We start from the raw sequence: 15588 nt of genomic DNA, 5'->3' as shown, positions 1-15588 counted from the left end.
TTTGTAGTCATGCACTATTCACTAGCATTTGGACAAACTGATGACACGTATCTTGGCTGCTTGAGAGCTGTGTACACCGAAGAAAGGATGAAACACTAAGATACCCTTGCTGCTCTATGTCTGCAGATAAACAAAAACTTATGTCCATTTTAGTGTACCATAAATACTTAGGAAACATTTGCTGCATTGGTCTAGACCACAGACAGTAAACTGTTCCTCCTCCCACTCAATTATTGGATGGAGTTCTGCTACTGAGTTTGTCAGTATGAGGATCTGGTTTGTGGTTGCAAAATCCCTCAGGACTCAGAAAGACTTCTTCCCATATGACTGACTTTTAGGATTAAGTAAGTGTAGCTTTACATAAAAAAAAAGCCTTAGCTGGTCTGACTACAAATGCCAATCTTCAGTCTTTCAAAAAACCATATCAGATCCTTCTCCCAGGAGAAAGAGACAGTTGAGTAAAGATGCATGGGAAGAATGCTTTCAGGCCAGTGATATTGGATGGGGTGCTTAGCACTGGAAGCATGAAAATACTCTTTGGTTTGGAGGAATGTGAAAAGATAATAAGCTTATGGCAAACACCTGAAAAATTCTTTACCTCAGAGAGCCGTGGCGGTTTAGCACTGTGATTTCCTTAGCTCTGATATCTGCAAATTGGCTTTTGTATTTGATAGTTTTCTAGCTCATTGCTGTAAAGCAGCCCCATTAATTAACTCTTAGACACAAAACCAAACAGGACAGCACGTGGGACTTCGTCAGTGGTGCTCTTGCAGACATGCTTACTATAGATTAGCTTTTTTATTTCTGAGCTTCAGATGTGCCTGTAGGCTTAGCATGAGAGAGCTTTTAGCCAGTACAAACAGACGGTGCAAGGGAAGTGATATAACTAATTTATCTACTTAGGCTATTCCTATCTCTCTGTGTTTCGTAGTGGACCAGCTTACCAAATACTCTTCTTTTACAGTTTAAATTAGTGCAGATAACTGATGGCAATCACAGGAACAGATTTTTATTCTGGGTATGGGGGAGGGATGAGGGGTTGCCTTGAAAATTAGTATTTTACTCCTATTAATCTATAAGCTGTTTGGTATTTGTTGTGTGTTGAGCATTCATTTGTCTGGGTATATGAAAAATACTACTCTGAGAAAGGTTAAAAGCATGCAAGAATGAGCAGGTTGTTTTGGGAGCTATTACAAGCAGGCAGGACCATCTAGAACTACCAAGTTTCCCAGATTCCTGCCAGAATGCCCCACCTGCCTTCTCTTTCTTGGGACTTCATCCTGTAGAACAATCTTTCCCCCCTCTTCTGCTTGTTTTCTTCCATTTTCCTAATATGCCAGATAATGACTGAGTTGTGGACAATCAGAAAAGCCATGCAGCATCTATAGCTCTTAGGAGGGTTTCTTGCTGGATCTAGCATTTCTGGTATTTATATTAGGAAGAGTTAAGTTCACTAACTTTTAACAGCTGTAGAGTGCACTTAACCATTTTTCTGGGGAGGGAGAGAACCAAGTCTCTTAGTCCATGTTTGTGTATGTATTTATTTTATGGTGAAATCACTGGAAATTGGGAAGGTTCTTCTCTTCCTTGGTGTACAGACACACGCCTGAAGTGGAGGGTTTTTTTCCCCCACCTTATCTATTTAACATATATTTCTGCCACCAAAAAATTTTAGCCAGAGGAGAACATGCTGCCAACATATCTTGAAGCTAAAAGCAGATGCATAGCTAACAGTACCTTTTTCTCTATGTTGTGGGTATTTTTTTTACAGGAAAAGGAACGTTTTCCAGTTCACTGGGAATCCTCCGTTTGTTTCTTTTCACTGATATTTTGATAGTATCAGCTGCTTAGAAATCTGTGTCATTAGTATCCTTGCCCAAAGCATGTGGCTTTAAATGACCCTAAGAGGGTACTGCATGATATATAAACTTGCAAAGGTAACAGCAGTTTGGGAGCCCAGATTATGCAGTGGTAAAATGCACGCTCTCTTTTAGCACTGAGAGTCTTGGGTCCTATCCTAATTAGGTCAAAGTACCAAAAAAATTAAAAAAATAATTTCCTGGCCTCATCCTTGTTTTGCAATTACAGCACATAAAAATACAGAAAGAAAAATATCCCAAATAAGGAGGATGCATGATTAGGCCAGCAGGGAATCCTGGGCATTTGAAGTTCATGAACAGTATAACTGGACAACTAGGTCAGAAGAAGCAGCTGGTACAGCTGGTTGATAATGAGATTGGGTTGTGTTTTAGTGCACAGAACTCAAATAACGTAGGGATCGGTGTGTTAAGGAAGAGATAAACCGTCAGCTTGATGGAGCCCGAGGACTAGAGTGGTAGAAGGCACAGAAGTTCCAGAGGTTAGCATGAGCCTGGGGGCAGTAATGCAGCCTTAGATCTTCATTTGCCATCTATCATTTTGCTCCTTAAAATACACAGAAATAGACATTACCTTCAACAGCAGCATTTTAAAATGCAACTTGAAAACAAAAAATGAGAAAATACAAATTAATTAAAGCTGCTGAGCAAGGGGCTTTTTGTAAAAATGTCTCCTTTTTCAAATATAGATTTTTTCATTTGAAAAAGTTGGCTGTCTTGGCTCAGTCCTTCAAACAAGAAACTTGTACACCTTGATAGTACAGATTCCTTTATTCCCGGTTCTTGGATCTACTTTAAGTTTTTGAAGATAAAAAAAAGGCTGCAATGGCTATACTTTTTAATCTTTGCTTTTCTGAGGAATAATTTCCTAAATGTTCAGTAATAAAATATTGTCTGTGTAGCTTCATGTGGAAACATTTAGGATCCAATTTTCAAATTAGGACATCTAGTTTTGACTATTAACAGCTAGATTTTTTAAAAGGCTGGAGAATATTTTCCTAGCCTCAGCAGAAATTGCTGGACCCAGATTTTCCGAAGAACTCTGCTTCTGTTCAAGCACCTCTGTACTGACTGAGTGAAGAAAAAATTGTTTAGCACCCTTCAAATCCTCTTGTAAGTCTAACATCAAGATTTCCCTTACAAAATCTTGTCATCTCTATAAGTGTCTCTGGCTCCAGTTGTGGTTCTTTAGCTCTTTTGATCTTTCAGGCAGTAAAAGGCTTTTCCAGACCCTCATGCAACAAGTTAGGCGTTTGTCATCAAATAGGGCATAAGTATTTGCTGGAGTGGCCTGACACGGACTGCGCGGTTGGCAACCAGACCCATGCCTAACGGTCTGTTTTGCATCAAAGAGAAGGCACTCAATTCTAATGTGCCGAAGGGGGATATTTCACTGCTCTGAAAATCCAGCTGCAAGTCATGACAAATACTGATTAAAATTCAAAGCTTAAATGCCTCTTTGTGAAACTCCCTAAGTACAATTAAACCAGAGCCTCAGAATCCTGGTAGGGAGTGGTGTCCAGGGACACTAGCCTTGAAACCTTACCAAATAAAAATCTCCACTGAGGTCTGCAAAGGCTTCACTTCTGTCATTTTTTTTCTATTCCTAGCCAATCTTTTCTGATCCACAAATGAATCCCCCAAATTTCCTATGTAGACCAATGTTTTGCTTCCTATAACCTGCATGTTCTGTCCCTGAGATCACCCTGACCAGGTTTCCTTTTCTTTGGTCGGACCTCTTCCCTTCCTAACAAGTCTTCCAAAGGGATGTAGGAGATAGGTCCAGTGCAGTCTTCCAGCAGAGGCATGGTACATTCCAGCTACAGATGCACTGTGCTGGTAGTCAGCGCAACCTTCATCTTGTCTAAAGTAGGAGTTAAGAGTCTTCTCACATAACACCTCTCAAAACTGGACACTTTTCAGTAATGCATCTAAAACCAATCTGGGCTATTTAGTTTTTTGTGGGGTTTATGCTTAATTAACATTCCCCAGAACTAATGCTGATCTCTCAGTGGCTTTAGAGGTGCTATTGTCCCTTAAGTTAATAAGTCCCAAAACACCCTACCGGTTTGTTATTGTATTTATACAAAAGTACCCCTGGCCACATCTAGAGGGTGGATAGGCCCATTCTTCCCAGAAATTCAAGCTCAAGATAGCCACCCACTTGCACTGATGGGTGGCAGCATGACCTTTATGGGTTGATGGGTTATGAAATCATCTCGCGTTCCTGGTGGAAAGCTAAGGTACGCACAGTGCTTACAGCCTGCTTTTCCCATCTCCTGGAGAGATCCATCCACAGGGTCCAAAGCTTTATATATAATGTTTTCCCTCTCCTAAAACACCAGACAGAACTGGTTGTTTTGCTGGGGTCCTGAGTTCCTTCTTAGAAGGACTCTGATGTCAGGATGATGGTCGTGTATAAAACACAAAAAATACGGACATTGTATGTATCGCCTAGGGAATTCAGAGGAAGCCAAGCCCCCCTCTCAGAAATACAGTATTTGGGATCCAGTTTTAGTAAAGACTCAGATAGAACTGATTAATAACATCTTCTTGAACTTTAAATCCTTTAGTAGCATAGGACAAACTAGTCTCAGTCTTAACGCCAGCAGTGGCAGGTTTGGCCCCTCTGTAAAATCATGTGGCCTGAGTACCAAATACTGGTAACTGGCGGGTCCCCAGCAGTAACCACGGCCAGCACGCCTGAATGATGGCTCACCACTTCACATAAATATTCACTACAGCCGTAGCCTTTTCCAGCATAGCAGAGTGTGTTTGCAAGAACTAATTCTTCACCCTTTGCTCAAGCTGATCAGCACTTACAGGAATAAGCCCAGTCTGACTAAGCAGAAAAATAAATGCCACTCATTTTGGGAATGCCCTGGAGAGACAGTGCCAGAATAAGGGCTGGCGTCTGGAGTTTTGAGCGCTTGATCCAAATACAAGGTCATAGCCAGGGTGAAAAGTGTGTCCTAACATAGCTTACGATTTCTCCTCACCTTTCTCCTCTTCTGACCTCCCCCAGAAATGTAAAGAACCCGCTGGAATGTGCTTTGCCCTTTCTGGAAAGGCATGGATGGTACACCCCCTCTCCACCCCACCCTCCCCTCTGCCCTCCTGCCCCCCAAGTCCTTGCTTGCTGTTCTGTTTTTCTACTTTCCCTAAATGCAACTTACTTTAAGCATGCATTATTATTAACATCCTACAGTAAAATTAAGCTATTATATAACCCATTTGTCGATCTCAGCCAATTTCTTCTATCTTTTTCTATGTCTATTTATGACGTACATCCAGACTGCACGTCCTTTCTTTTTTTTTTCCTCTCCATGTTTATTTTAAAAAGAAGTGATTAAAAAAAAAAGATCTATTAAAAAAAAAAGCAACACTGGAGGGTGGTGGGGTTTTTGGCCAACAATTGAAAACAAATTTAAATGGGAGGGGGAGGGAAGGGAATCCAATTCTCAACAAAAAAAAAATATCAAAATGTTGAAAGTGTCCCTAGACTGCTTTGTCTGTTCCTTTCAATGTGTGCATCTGGTTTGTTCATCCTTGAAAGTCTGTGGAATAATTTTTTCTTTAAAAATAAAATTTTAAAACCCCACAATTGTTCTTATCTCCCTTCTTCCTGGGAACAAAGTGCTCTTTTTCATTTTTTGCTTTTTTTTTTAGTATATCTCTACATAGTTATATTTTGATGTATTTCTTTTCAATGGTTGAATTTCTATCTTAGATTTGGTTTGTTCCAATCTAATAATGAAAAACAAAACAAAACAAAAGAGTTATGAATTGTTTTCTGCAATTTTTCCCTCTATTTCCCTCTTTAAATAAGGAACTACTTCACTGGCAGAATCCTACAGCTGCATTTTTGAGATTCTCTAGAGAATCTGAATATAAAAGTAATCTAATTTGAGAGTGGGGAAGGGGTGTACCAACACAGTCATTCTGTTCAAAACAGTGATTTGATGTGCTCAAGAAATGATTGTCTCAAATTATTGAGAATACCGATGTCAATTTGATGGACTTCAGAAAAGATGATTCTAAGAAGGAGGCTGTGGGTAGCTACAGATGAAGTTGTTCTAATTCCAATGCATAAAACTAGTTTCCTTGTTTTTTTGTTTTACTCTCTGGTTATTATTATTATTATTATTATTATTATTATTAATTATTATTATTAGTTTATGTATTTTTACTGCTATTTTTAGTAGGGAAACGTTTTAACTGTTTTTATAATTTGAGAACCTTTAATGAAAATGTAAATATTAATACTATAATTATTAATTTTTTGTAACTTGCATGTTGAAGAAGTTGCAGCTTAGGGTTTGTGAGATTGTCAATGTTAGAGTTCTGTTCTTTCTTTTTGTTGATGGGCATGAATATGCTCATTTGTTTTTGTATATTGCCCATCCCTTCCTTACAGCCAGAAGCTCTAATGCTGCTAGATCACTCCGTACCGCCCTTACATGGACATGGCAACTGACTTACACATTCACTCCCATCATCTTCATCTCCTGTGTAGTACACTCATAGATTTTTACACCCCCACTCCATCCACCCTAGGCATCTTTTCTTCCCATAAGTTCCCCTCCACCACCCCTTTCTTTAGCATTGTTAAAATTTTATGTGCAGTCATCCATTCCTTAAAACACACACACACAAAAATTATAGAAAAAAAGAAAATGTTTAAAAAAATATATATCAAATTGACCAAAAAGGCAAAAAAGCAACAAACTTTGCTTTTCAAAAAACATTATATATGTAGATATGCAAACAAGCAAAAGTAAATTCTATAAAGTGTACAGGATTTTTCAACTGTAATATGCTAACAACTTTACATAAGATAAAAAAATACAACCAAAAAACAGCAGAAAAAAAAACAAGTTCAAATTTGTTAAGGTGCAAGATTTTTTTCTTTTCATGTTATGTGGTGTGGATGTATGTGTTGTTGCCTCCCTGTATCGCCCTTTGTTGTAAAACAATTATATTAAAAAGAAATAATAAACATTTTGCTAAAAAAGTTTTTAAGAAACAACGAAAAAAAGCAAGTTACGAGAATGTGGCAATGCTACTTGTCCAAGAGCATTCTTACACAACTTTCTTTTGTAAATTTTTCCTTTCATGCCAAAAAACATGCGGGCAATTTGTTGATGTAAGTTGACTGTTACGAAATCAATGTGGTATGCTTTCTAAATATTTTTATGTATTTTTGATTACTTTTTTTTTTAAAGGAAATAATGTTTTTGATTTTCATCTTTTTTTTCAGTTCTTGTAGGTTTTAATCTTTCTTTTGCTGCTAAAATGAATGACTTGTTATGTTTTTCCTTTTTCTGACCTTGTTGCTGTGGCATTTTTTATTTTCTAGTATATGGTTTTGTTTTATGACAAATGTATAAGTTCATTTATTTATTTTTGAATCAGTTTGTATTTGCCTTTATGTTATGTGCTCTTTGTATATTGTCAATTACCAGATTCTCTTGTGCTTAGGAGGGGGTAAAGGAGCCTGTGGTAGTTTGCTCCTATTCTTTCTCAGTTCCTCTCTAGAGCTTTTTTTCCCCTTTCCCTTTCCCCAAAAGAATCACCAGTAATGCTACTTTCTTTCATGCTACTTAAATTGTATGTAGCCTGGTGGTATAACCTTTATGTCAAGTAAAAAACGATGAGATTTTAGCATTTTGGTAGCTCTCAGGGTCTTCTTACTGCAGCTCCACATCATTCCTACTTTATTCCCATGAAAGTGTTTTACTTCTATCAATTTTCTCCATTGCTGATTACCTGCCTGATGTCCAGTCTAAATGATACTCTCAAGTGTACTCTTACCAGGTAAATGCACCCATCGTGTTATGACCAGTATCAGGCTTGCTAATGTCATCCAAAAATGGTACATTTGACAGACAATTTCCTACTGAAACTCGCATCCTGAACCTCTAAAATTTCCTCACTTCAAAAGAGATTTGGATTCATTTCCTTAAGTAAAACAGTAAGTAAAAGCAAGAAAAAGCTGTATTTCCTCACAACCACGTATGTTTTCACCATTCCTGCATAGTAATTCTGTGCACAGTAGGTAATTAGGTTCAAGCATCAAGTCCTTTGAACAACTGATGCTGAAAACAGAACAAATAATTATGCTGAGTTGGAAGCTGTCACCAATTAACCATAAAAGTTTAAAATAATGACGGGAGATGGAAGAGGGCATGTTCAATTGGTTTTACTTGGTTTTGCTCTGGAATCCTGCCTGCAGACACCATGTTAGTTCCTCTCTGGAAGGTATTCTTATCTGTCTCACTGAAACTGCACAAAGGTGACTAAGAACATACAGTGATGAAGCACAGCCCAGCATTAACATGGTGTTCGTGACCCCTCAAACCCTGTACCTTCCCGTTGCTCATGAGCCATGTATTAGGAAGCACTGCAATAACTAACGTCTTTTAGTATAGTTTGAGGGGCTTAGGAAATGCTTTTCAACCAACTCCAACAGAGTAAGTATTTTATATAATCACTTTGAGGATTACATATTCTCTGAAAGGAAAAGGAGATATTTAAGATGAAAAGTTGCAGTATTCCACTGTGGAAGTTATGTTTTTCTCTCTACTACTGACTGTTAATTGCAATTAAATCAGACTGCAAAGAGCAGAAAATATTGAGAATGTTCATCTGCTAGGTTTTGCATTAGCATCATCTTTCCTGTGAATCAGGGACTATGTTCTGAATAATTTCCCCTTTTCATCCTCAGAGGACTCAAAGAAGAATTAACTAAAACACCATTAGACTGAAATTTATTAACTCAGTCATTTAATAAGGAATTATTGTGTTGATGCAGAGAGGAAAAAAGGTAAGGAATTATTATAAGAATAAAATGAAAATGACAGATTTTGGATGCAGAATTTCAAGTGCCTGCAGAAATGGATGAGTTGTGCAGCCTTTGTGGATGGCGTTCAGCAGCTTTTCAACCACAGCTGGAAAAGAGGGGGATGATAAGGGTGTGTCCCTTATCTTCATCAGCAGAAGATAAATCTTTCAGGCTTTGTGTGCCTTTTGTCCTGCATCAGTTTGATGCCTGAGACTCCAGTGAAGCAGTGGTGGCTCTAAAGATGAAAGCTGGCGGCTGCTACAGTTTTTCAGGTTGTTTTCTTTTCTTTTTTTTTATTGGTGCCCTCTGCATTCATGACTCGCCCACATCCTCACAGTTCATAAGGCTTCTATTAAATTTTTAACACTCTGTCTATTCCAGTGGCAGAGAACTCTTACTGGATATCAGCCCCAGAGGTATGAATTATATATCTATAAATACGCTCATAAAGCAAAAAGCAGGGCAGCTCCAAGGCTAAAGTAGACCTTTTATATCCCAAATGATCTTAGTAGTTTAAAGAAAAGCACAACTCCTTGAAAATAGTATATGTGCTAGATGTAAAGGCTAACTTTTAAGGAATATATGCACGCTGTGTTTGCTTCGTGGAACGAGAAGGCCAGGCAGAGCACTGGGCTGCTCACTGTAAGGTTTCCAATCTCACAGACCTCAGTTCTCTCAGTACTTCTTCTAGTTTACTGTTCAGTAATTTTTTGCAACCATACCATTGATGGGCGAACTAATTTTGTATTTATGTCACTGCAGAGGAAACCATTTTATCCGTTTCCCTTTTGTTTAATCCTTTGGCATTGTGCTGTCAACAGAAGCTTTTTTAAAAACGTATTTCTGTTTGGAAAACATCCATTCCCTGCTTAGGAGTAAAAGCACAAAGTAGGTGAAAATTAAATCTGGAAAATCCTTGTGAAATCTTTGGATTGCTAAAGTAACGCTGAGCTTGCAGCATACCAGTGAACACTGTTAACTGGTGCTTAACAGCCAACAGAAAGAAGGGGGAAAAACCTGTAACTACCAGGAAATGGCCCGTGGCATCCACAAACAGAATCATACATTTTGAAGCCATGGCCCAAATTGTGTTTTTTATTATTTTTTTTAAGCACAGAACAATTTGGAAGTTAAAACTGTGTTTTATTCAAGGCTGCAAAGCATTAATTTTGTGATTGGAAAAATGGTAGACACTGCAAGAAAAATAAAAACTTCAGATAGGAAAATACAGACATAAAACCTGCCTCAAATGTATGTCCCTTCCAAATTGCCATGTGAGGATTTTCAGGGGCTCCTCTTTAGCTTTTTCTAGTGACCCAAATCTTTAAATAATTGACTTTCCACAGCAAACCTTTCAGGAGCCAAACCCCACGTAAGATATTCTTGGCAACCAAATGGCACTCTGTCTTTTAAATCTTTCAGTGCTTACCTTTAAACCAACCTCGGGCCCTGGGCAAGAGGCACCACTTCTCCATCAAAGGACCACTGGCTCCAGGCAGCTTCCTGCTGCCTCAGCTGTCATTTTGTGAAAGGTGGTTCCCCTTAGAGCACACTTACCATCTGCCTGTCACCAGACTCCCCCTGGTGTCTCTTAGGAGTAGAAATATAGTACCAGTAACACGAGTTGGTTGCAGGTATGATATGAAAGTTTGCACTTGCTCCCCTCCATAGATGTTGGTGTTCACATTTCTCACACTTTCCTGGTAGCTTTTCAGAATTTACATTCCCTGTTATCCTTAAATAACACATTTCTTTTAGACCGAGTGGCATTTTTATCACACCATTTTAAAGGATGTTTTAACTTCTCTATAAATCATATACCCCAAGAAGCATTCAGTGCTTGCATCCTATTAGACCTACAGCTTCTAGCTTGCTGTGAGTTTTGCATAGATGCCTAACATACCAATGAAACAGAAGCCAGATTTGATACCTAAAGTGCTTTTTCTGAGTTACCTTCTCCCACACAGCTTTTTCTTTTCAGTTTCACAGTATCTTCCATTACAGACAGAAAGAAAACTAAAAAATTCAAAGCATCATTACCACCCTTACCACCATCTCCCTGATACTTTACTTAAGATATTGTCTTAAGTAAATGTAACAAATTAACTCCTTGATGGAGAAGTGATTCCTAATGAAGGACCTTTAACAGTCTCTTTATACTATGCAGGCAAATATACTATGGATTATTGGACAATCTGGAATAAAACTAGACATGAGGTTAAACAATTGAATGGGAAATCAAAGTTAATCTAATCATTCTGATATGGAAGTTATTTCTCTTCTCACATATATTGTGAGATTAAAGCTTTATAACACACATTCCTGATTCTGTCCTATTTATTCCATCCAACAGACTTGCTGGAATTAAAAAGCTCCGATCTGCTCTCCATCATTTATGTGAAACCCCACTTACCATAGCAACGCTATCAACTTTTCTTAACATTTTAGGAAGACCATGATCATTTTTAAAGTTGCAATACTCTTGATCATTGGCTTGAGTCCTTGACAGCAAGAAAAACTGTAGAACTATGACCTAGTTTTACTGGAGCAAAAGAAAGGTCTTCATATTAAATGTAAGATATTTCTGATTCCTTCAGAAAAATTAATAATTAATAGGACCAAAATAATTTATCTTTGGAAGGAAACTGCCCAAAATATTGCCCCAGTGGGTGGCAGATCAACTACATACTGATACTGTGTGCCAGTATAACAGATTTTAATAACAAAGGCACTACAAGGCTCTCCATGAGCAATTAAAAGCTACCAAACTGATTTTTTTTTCCAATAGGGTGCCACAGATAGTAAATAAAAATCACAGATTAATACCACTTTTTGACAGTAAAAGACTGATCTTAAAAAGGCATTTAAAGGGACATTACCTATCCCTGACTTTCTGGGACTTTAATTCCCCACTCATGCATTTTAATGTAATGCACACTTAAATGCTATTATTGTTATTCATTTTTACCAGACTCATGGATGATCTTTCCCTCAGAGGCACACTCCAAGTTTATCCTGAGACCACCTGTTTGCATAGATTATAGATGCCCTACTCTAGCCACGGATAGGGCTTCTGGACATATATAAATCATATTACATGCTCTAGTTTCTACATTGCACAGAAAACAGCTCAGACGCATGAGGAAAAAATGCCGTGTAGCCATTTGGCAGACTACACTTTCTGTTTTCTACATAATCTTTTGAAGATACATAGTTTGAAGAGATTGACGTTATTTTAAACATATACTTATTTCTTCATTCTCTATGCAGTAACAAAAGTGGTATGAACATACTGAAGAAGCTCAGAAAATTAAACACCATATTTAAATTGGCCCTTTATATCTTAACTTTAACTTTGTATGCATTTCTTATTTTGGCCTAATTTCTACCCTGGTACCTCTGAGATAAATCTGTTTCAATTGATTAAACTGTGTCACCACTTAGTTTCTCATTAAGGATAAGAATAAGCCATATTGCTAGTTCAGCTATCCAGATTTAATCAAACCGTTAAGTACCTTTTTCAGTATATTGCTATCTTCAATATGTAATTTGTTCAAATATATTGCTCTCCAAATATATTTAGAAGGGATTATGATTTTAGACCATATTCTTTATAGAATTCCCATGGACATTACTGGCAGTATTCAATGGGAAATAAGTGCCTGTAACATACAGTGTAGATAAGAGAGAGCAGAATTTTGACCCTGATGCTGTTCAGCATTGTAACAATGCTAAACTGTTCATTAGCAGTTCTTAATACATAAGTAAAAGCCAGAATTATTTATTTAGAAGCAAAATTTCTTTTGTGTATCTTTCCTTAAGCAATGGTGAGTATAAATCAAATTTTCCTATGCATTAGAAATTCTGCTTACTGAGCTGCACTCCTTCCGACACATCTAGATGACTATACATCAGATGAACTTTCAAAAGCAACATGGCTCACCCTAAAAAAGTGTTAGTGACCTGTACGTCAGCAGAAGACTGTGCAATCTGAATTAAAAGAATTAAATTAACTGTGCCTCCACATCAGAGTAAAACATTGGAGTCCTAATGACCCAGAGGCTCAGGAGGAGTACGGTCATGTTACAAACAGGAGTGCTACCCTGAAAGTAGCAATATTGCTGCTCAGAAACCAAATCATAGAAATGATGCACTGATTTTCTTGTTTCAGTTGCGGATTATACTGCGATAAACTACAAAAGCTATAGCTGTAGCTTTGTTTTTCTACTTCAAGAGTAAAGCCTATTTTCAGTCCTCTGTAGGCAGGTAGCCATCACGTTAGTAAACAGCAGTACTGATCCCAGCTGTCTGCCTATCAAGAAGTAACAGCAGGTGTGAAGACAACTTCTGCAGTACACTCCTGGGCACAAGTGCTAACTTGGGTCATCAGTGTCCTTATTCAGTTATATCATCAATAACAATAAAGTCTATCTTAATTTTTAATCAAATTATAGTAAAGGAATATCAAGAAGAACTGAAGATGAAGATAGTGTGGCATTAGTAGCCCCAAAAGATGTAAGGAAAGGGAAATCCCTAGTGTTCAACAGAATGGTAAGATTAAAAAGAGATAAACAAGCATTGAGTAGAGCTCTGTACCTTCATGGACCCCAGTAAGTACTTGGTTCTTATTCCACCCCCAACTTTCATGAACCTTCTCTCAATTTAAAAACCAGGCAACAATCAAGGAGAACTTCATGGATGGGAAAGACCTTAGGGAAAGGCCTTATAAACTGTTACGGCGGGTGAGCAGACTTGAATGGCAGAGAAGAGATACCAATGTTGTTTTAAATAAAAAGGATAAGAGGAGGAAAAACAGGCAAGATGAGTGGTAAAAATCCATCTAGGAGAACATTGCTTCATGAAAGCTGTAAGAATTCATTTAAACAGCCTTGTAATTAAATACTTAAGAAAGTTCACTACCAAAAACTGATGTACACAGAGTCACTTGAGAGTATCTTCAAAAAATCAAAAATTTGGGTCCCAAAAAATTCAGAGTATTTCACTGTATGTACCTAGCATAGGCTAAAAGGAGACGGAACTGGAACATGCAGTTTACCAACGTCAAAGAAGGGTGGGAGGGAAGAATGGAAGGCACCCCTGGGAAAGTATGTGGGCAGCATAGTTAGGGCAAAAAACCTCCTCCCTGACACTTTCTCATAACGCCCAAATCCTCTCTCGCCCCCGGGTTAAGAGAATTGAAAATGGTGCATTGTGTCATTAAAATGTACTAATCTTCTTTTTTTTTTTTCTCTTTTCCATCCCAGGAGGTGAATTAGTTATCCCTCTACTTGTAGAAGACCCTTTAGATATCCCTCCTATTGCTACTCGTGCACCTTTCATTACACTTCCCCCTACCTTTCGCCCCCTCCTCACCATTATTGAGACCACCAAAGATTCCCTGTCCATGACCTCTGAGGCGGGGTTACCTTGCTTGTCGGACCAAGGCAGCGATGGTTGTGATGATGATGGCTTGGTGATATCTGGGTATGGCTCAGGGGAAACCTTTGACTCTAACCTACCCCCTACTGATGATGAAGATTTTTACACCACCTTCTCCTTGGTAACAGATAAGAGTCTTTCCACTTCAATCTTCGAAGGTGGCTACAAAGCACACGCACCCAAGTGGGAATCCAAGGACTTTAGACCTAACAAAGTCTCCGAAACTGGTAGGACTACTACCACGTCTTTGTCCCCTGAGCTGATCCGCTCCACAGCTTCGTCCTCGACTGGGATGGTGCCCAAATTGCCAGCCGGCAAAATGAATAACCGTGAGCTCAAACCCCAGCCTGACATAGTCTTGCTTCCGTTGCCCACTGCCTATGAGCTAGACAGCACAAAGCTGAAGAGCCCGCTAATCACTTCCCCCATGTTCCGTAATGTGCCCACAGCAAACCCCACGGAGCCAGGAATCAGACGGGTTCCGGGGGCCTCAGAGGTGGTCCGCGAGTCGAGCAGCACAACGGGGATGGTCGTCGGCATTGTGGCTGCTGCCGCCCTCTGCATCCTCATCCTCCTGTACGCCATGTACAAGTACAGGAACAGGGACGAGGGGTCCTATCAGGTGGACGAGACGCGGAACTACATCAGCAACTCAGCCCAGAGCAACGGCACGCTCGTGAAGGAGAAGCAGCAGAGCTCAAAGAGCGGCCACAAGAAACAGAAAAACAAGGACAAAGAGTATTATGTGTAAAAAAGAATACTTATTTATATATAAATATATAAATACTTAATGAGATTTAACTGAAATATCAGACCCATTGCAGCGAACGAGATTGGGAGATATCGTTTGTGGGAAAAAGTATTGGGAAAAAAAAAAAAAAAATAATTCAGCAGTGACTGTTAATGTCTCAGTCATCGCTTGGAGTCAGCAAACTCTGCCCTAATGTATTATAAAGCACACTTAGCGTTCTGGAGATGGCGCGCACAGCTCTGCCCTGTTAGTCAACTTGGACGTCTCCAAATCTCCTCCTCCGCTGAACTTTCTGCAAAGGTAGAAGACTTCATGGCTTACTTGTTTCATATCTCCAAGTGAGTCTTTAACAATGTTCGTGATCCCTGACTGTATCGATAATTTTTCAGTTTCCTTATTTAAAAAAAAAAAAAAAAAAAACACACTAACCCAACAACGCCAAAAGTGGCTTTTGTTTGTATCCCAGTGCACCAAGAACAAATACTTTATATCAGCAAATGAAACATAGACAAGCAAAAGAAAAGTAAAACCTTTTTTCTTCATTATTAAAAAAGAAAGATCACTTGTATATGAATTTAAAGATTTATACAATGTCCCTGAGTTATAAAAACAGTCACGAAGCCAAATTCGCATTTGGCAGCAGAAAGAAAAAACATGACCAATCTCTGACTAATACC

The 15588-nt window shown here is 38.6% G+C and overlaps 1 protein-coding gene across 20 annotated transcripts in view; it reads left to right on the top strand.

The window, feature by feature from the left end:
* NRXN3 (neurexin 3) overlaps positions 1-15331 on the top strand; it is a 925309-nt gene extending 909978 nt beyond the window's left edge. For 8 of the 20 annotated variants that reach the window (XM_014941879.1, XM_014941872.1, XM_014941871.1 and 5 more), the window contains one exon: positions 13986-15331. In XM_014941879.1, coding sequence (XP_014797365.1) covers positions 13986-14911 — 926 coding nt within the window. In that variant the 3' untranslated portion in view covers positions 14912-15331. Of the gene's footprint in view, positions 1-6294; positions 7024-13985 lie in introns of all 20 variants that reach the window. The other 12 variants (XR_001412019.1, XR_001412018.1, XR_001412017.1 and 9 more) reach the window with 4 other exon arrangements.
* Positions 15332-15588: the final 257 nt, after the last annotated feature.

This window comes from Calidris pugnax, unplaced genomic scaffold (assembly GCF_001431845.1).
Source record: "Calidris pugnax isolate Ruff unplaced genomic scaffold, ASM143184v1 scaffold56, whole genome shotgun sequence".
Lineage (NCBI taxonomy): Eukaryota > Metazoa > Chordata > Aves > Charadriiformes > Scolopacidae > Calidris > Calidris pugnax.
Note: the sequence above shows the minus strand (reverse complement) of the source record. Positions and strands in the feature narration are given on the sequence as shown.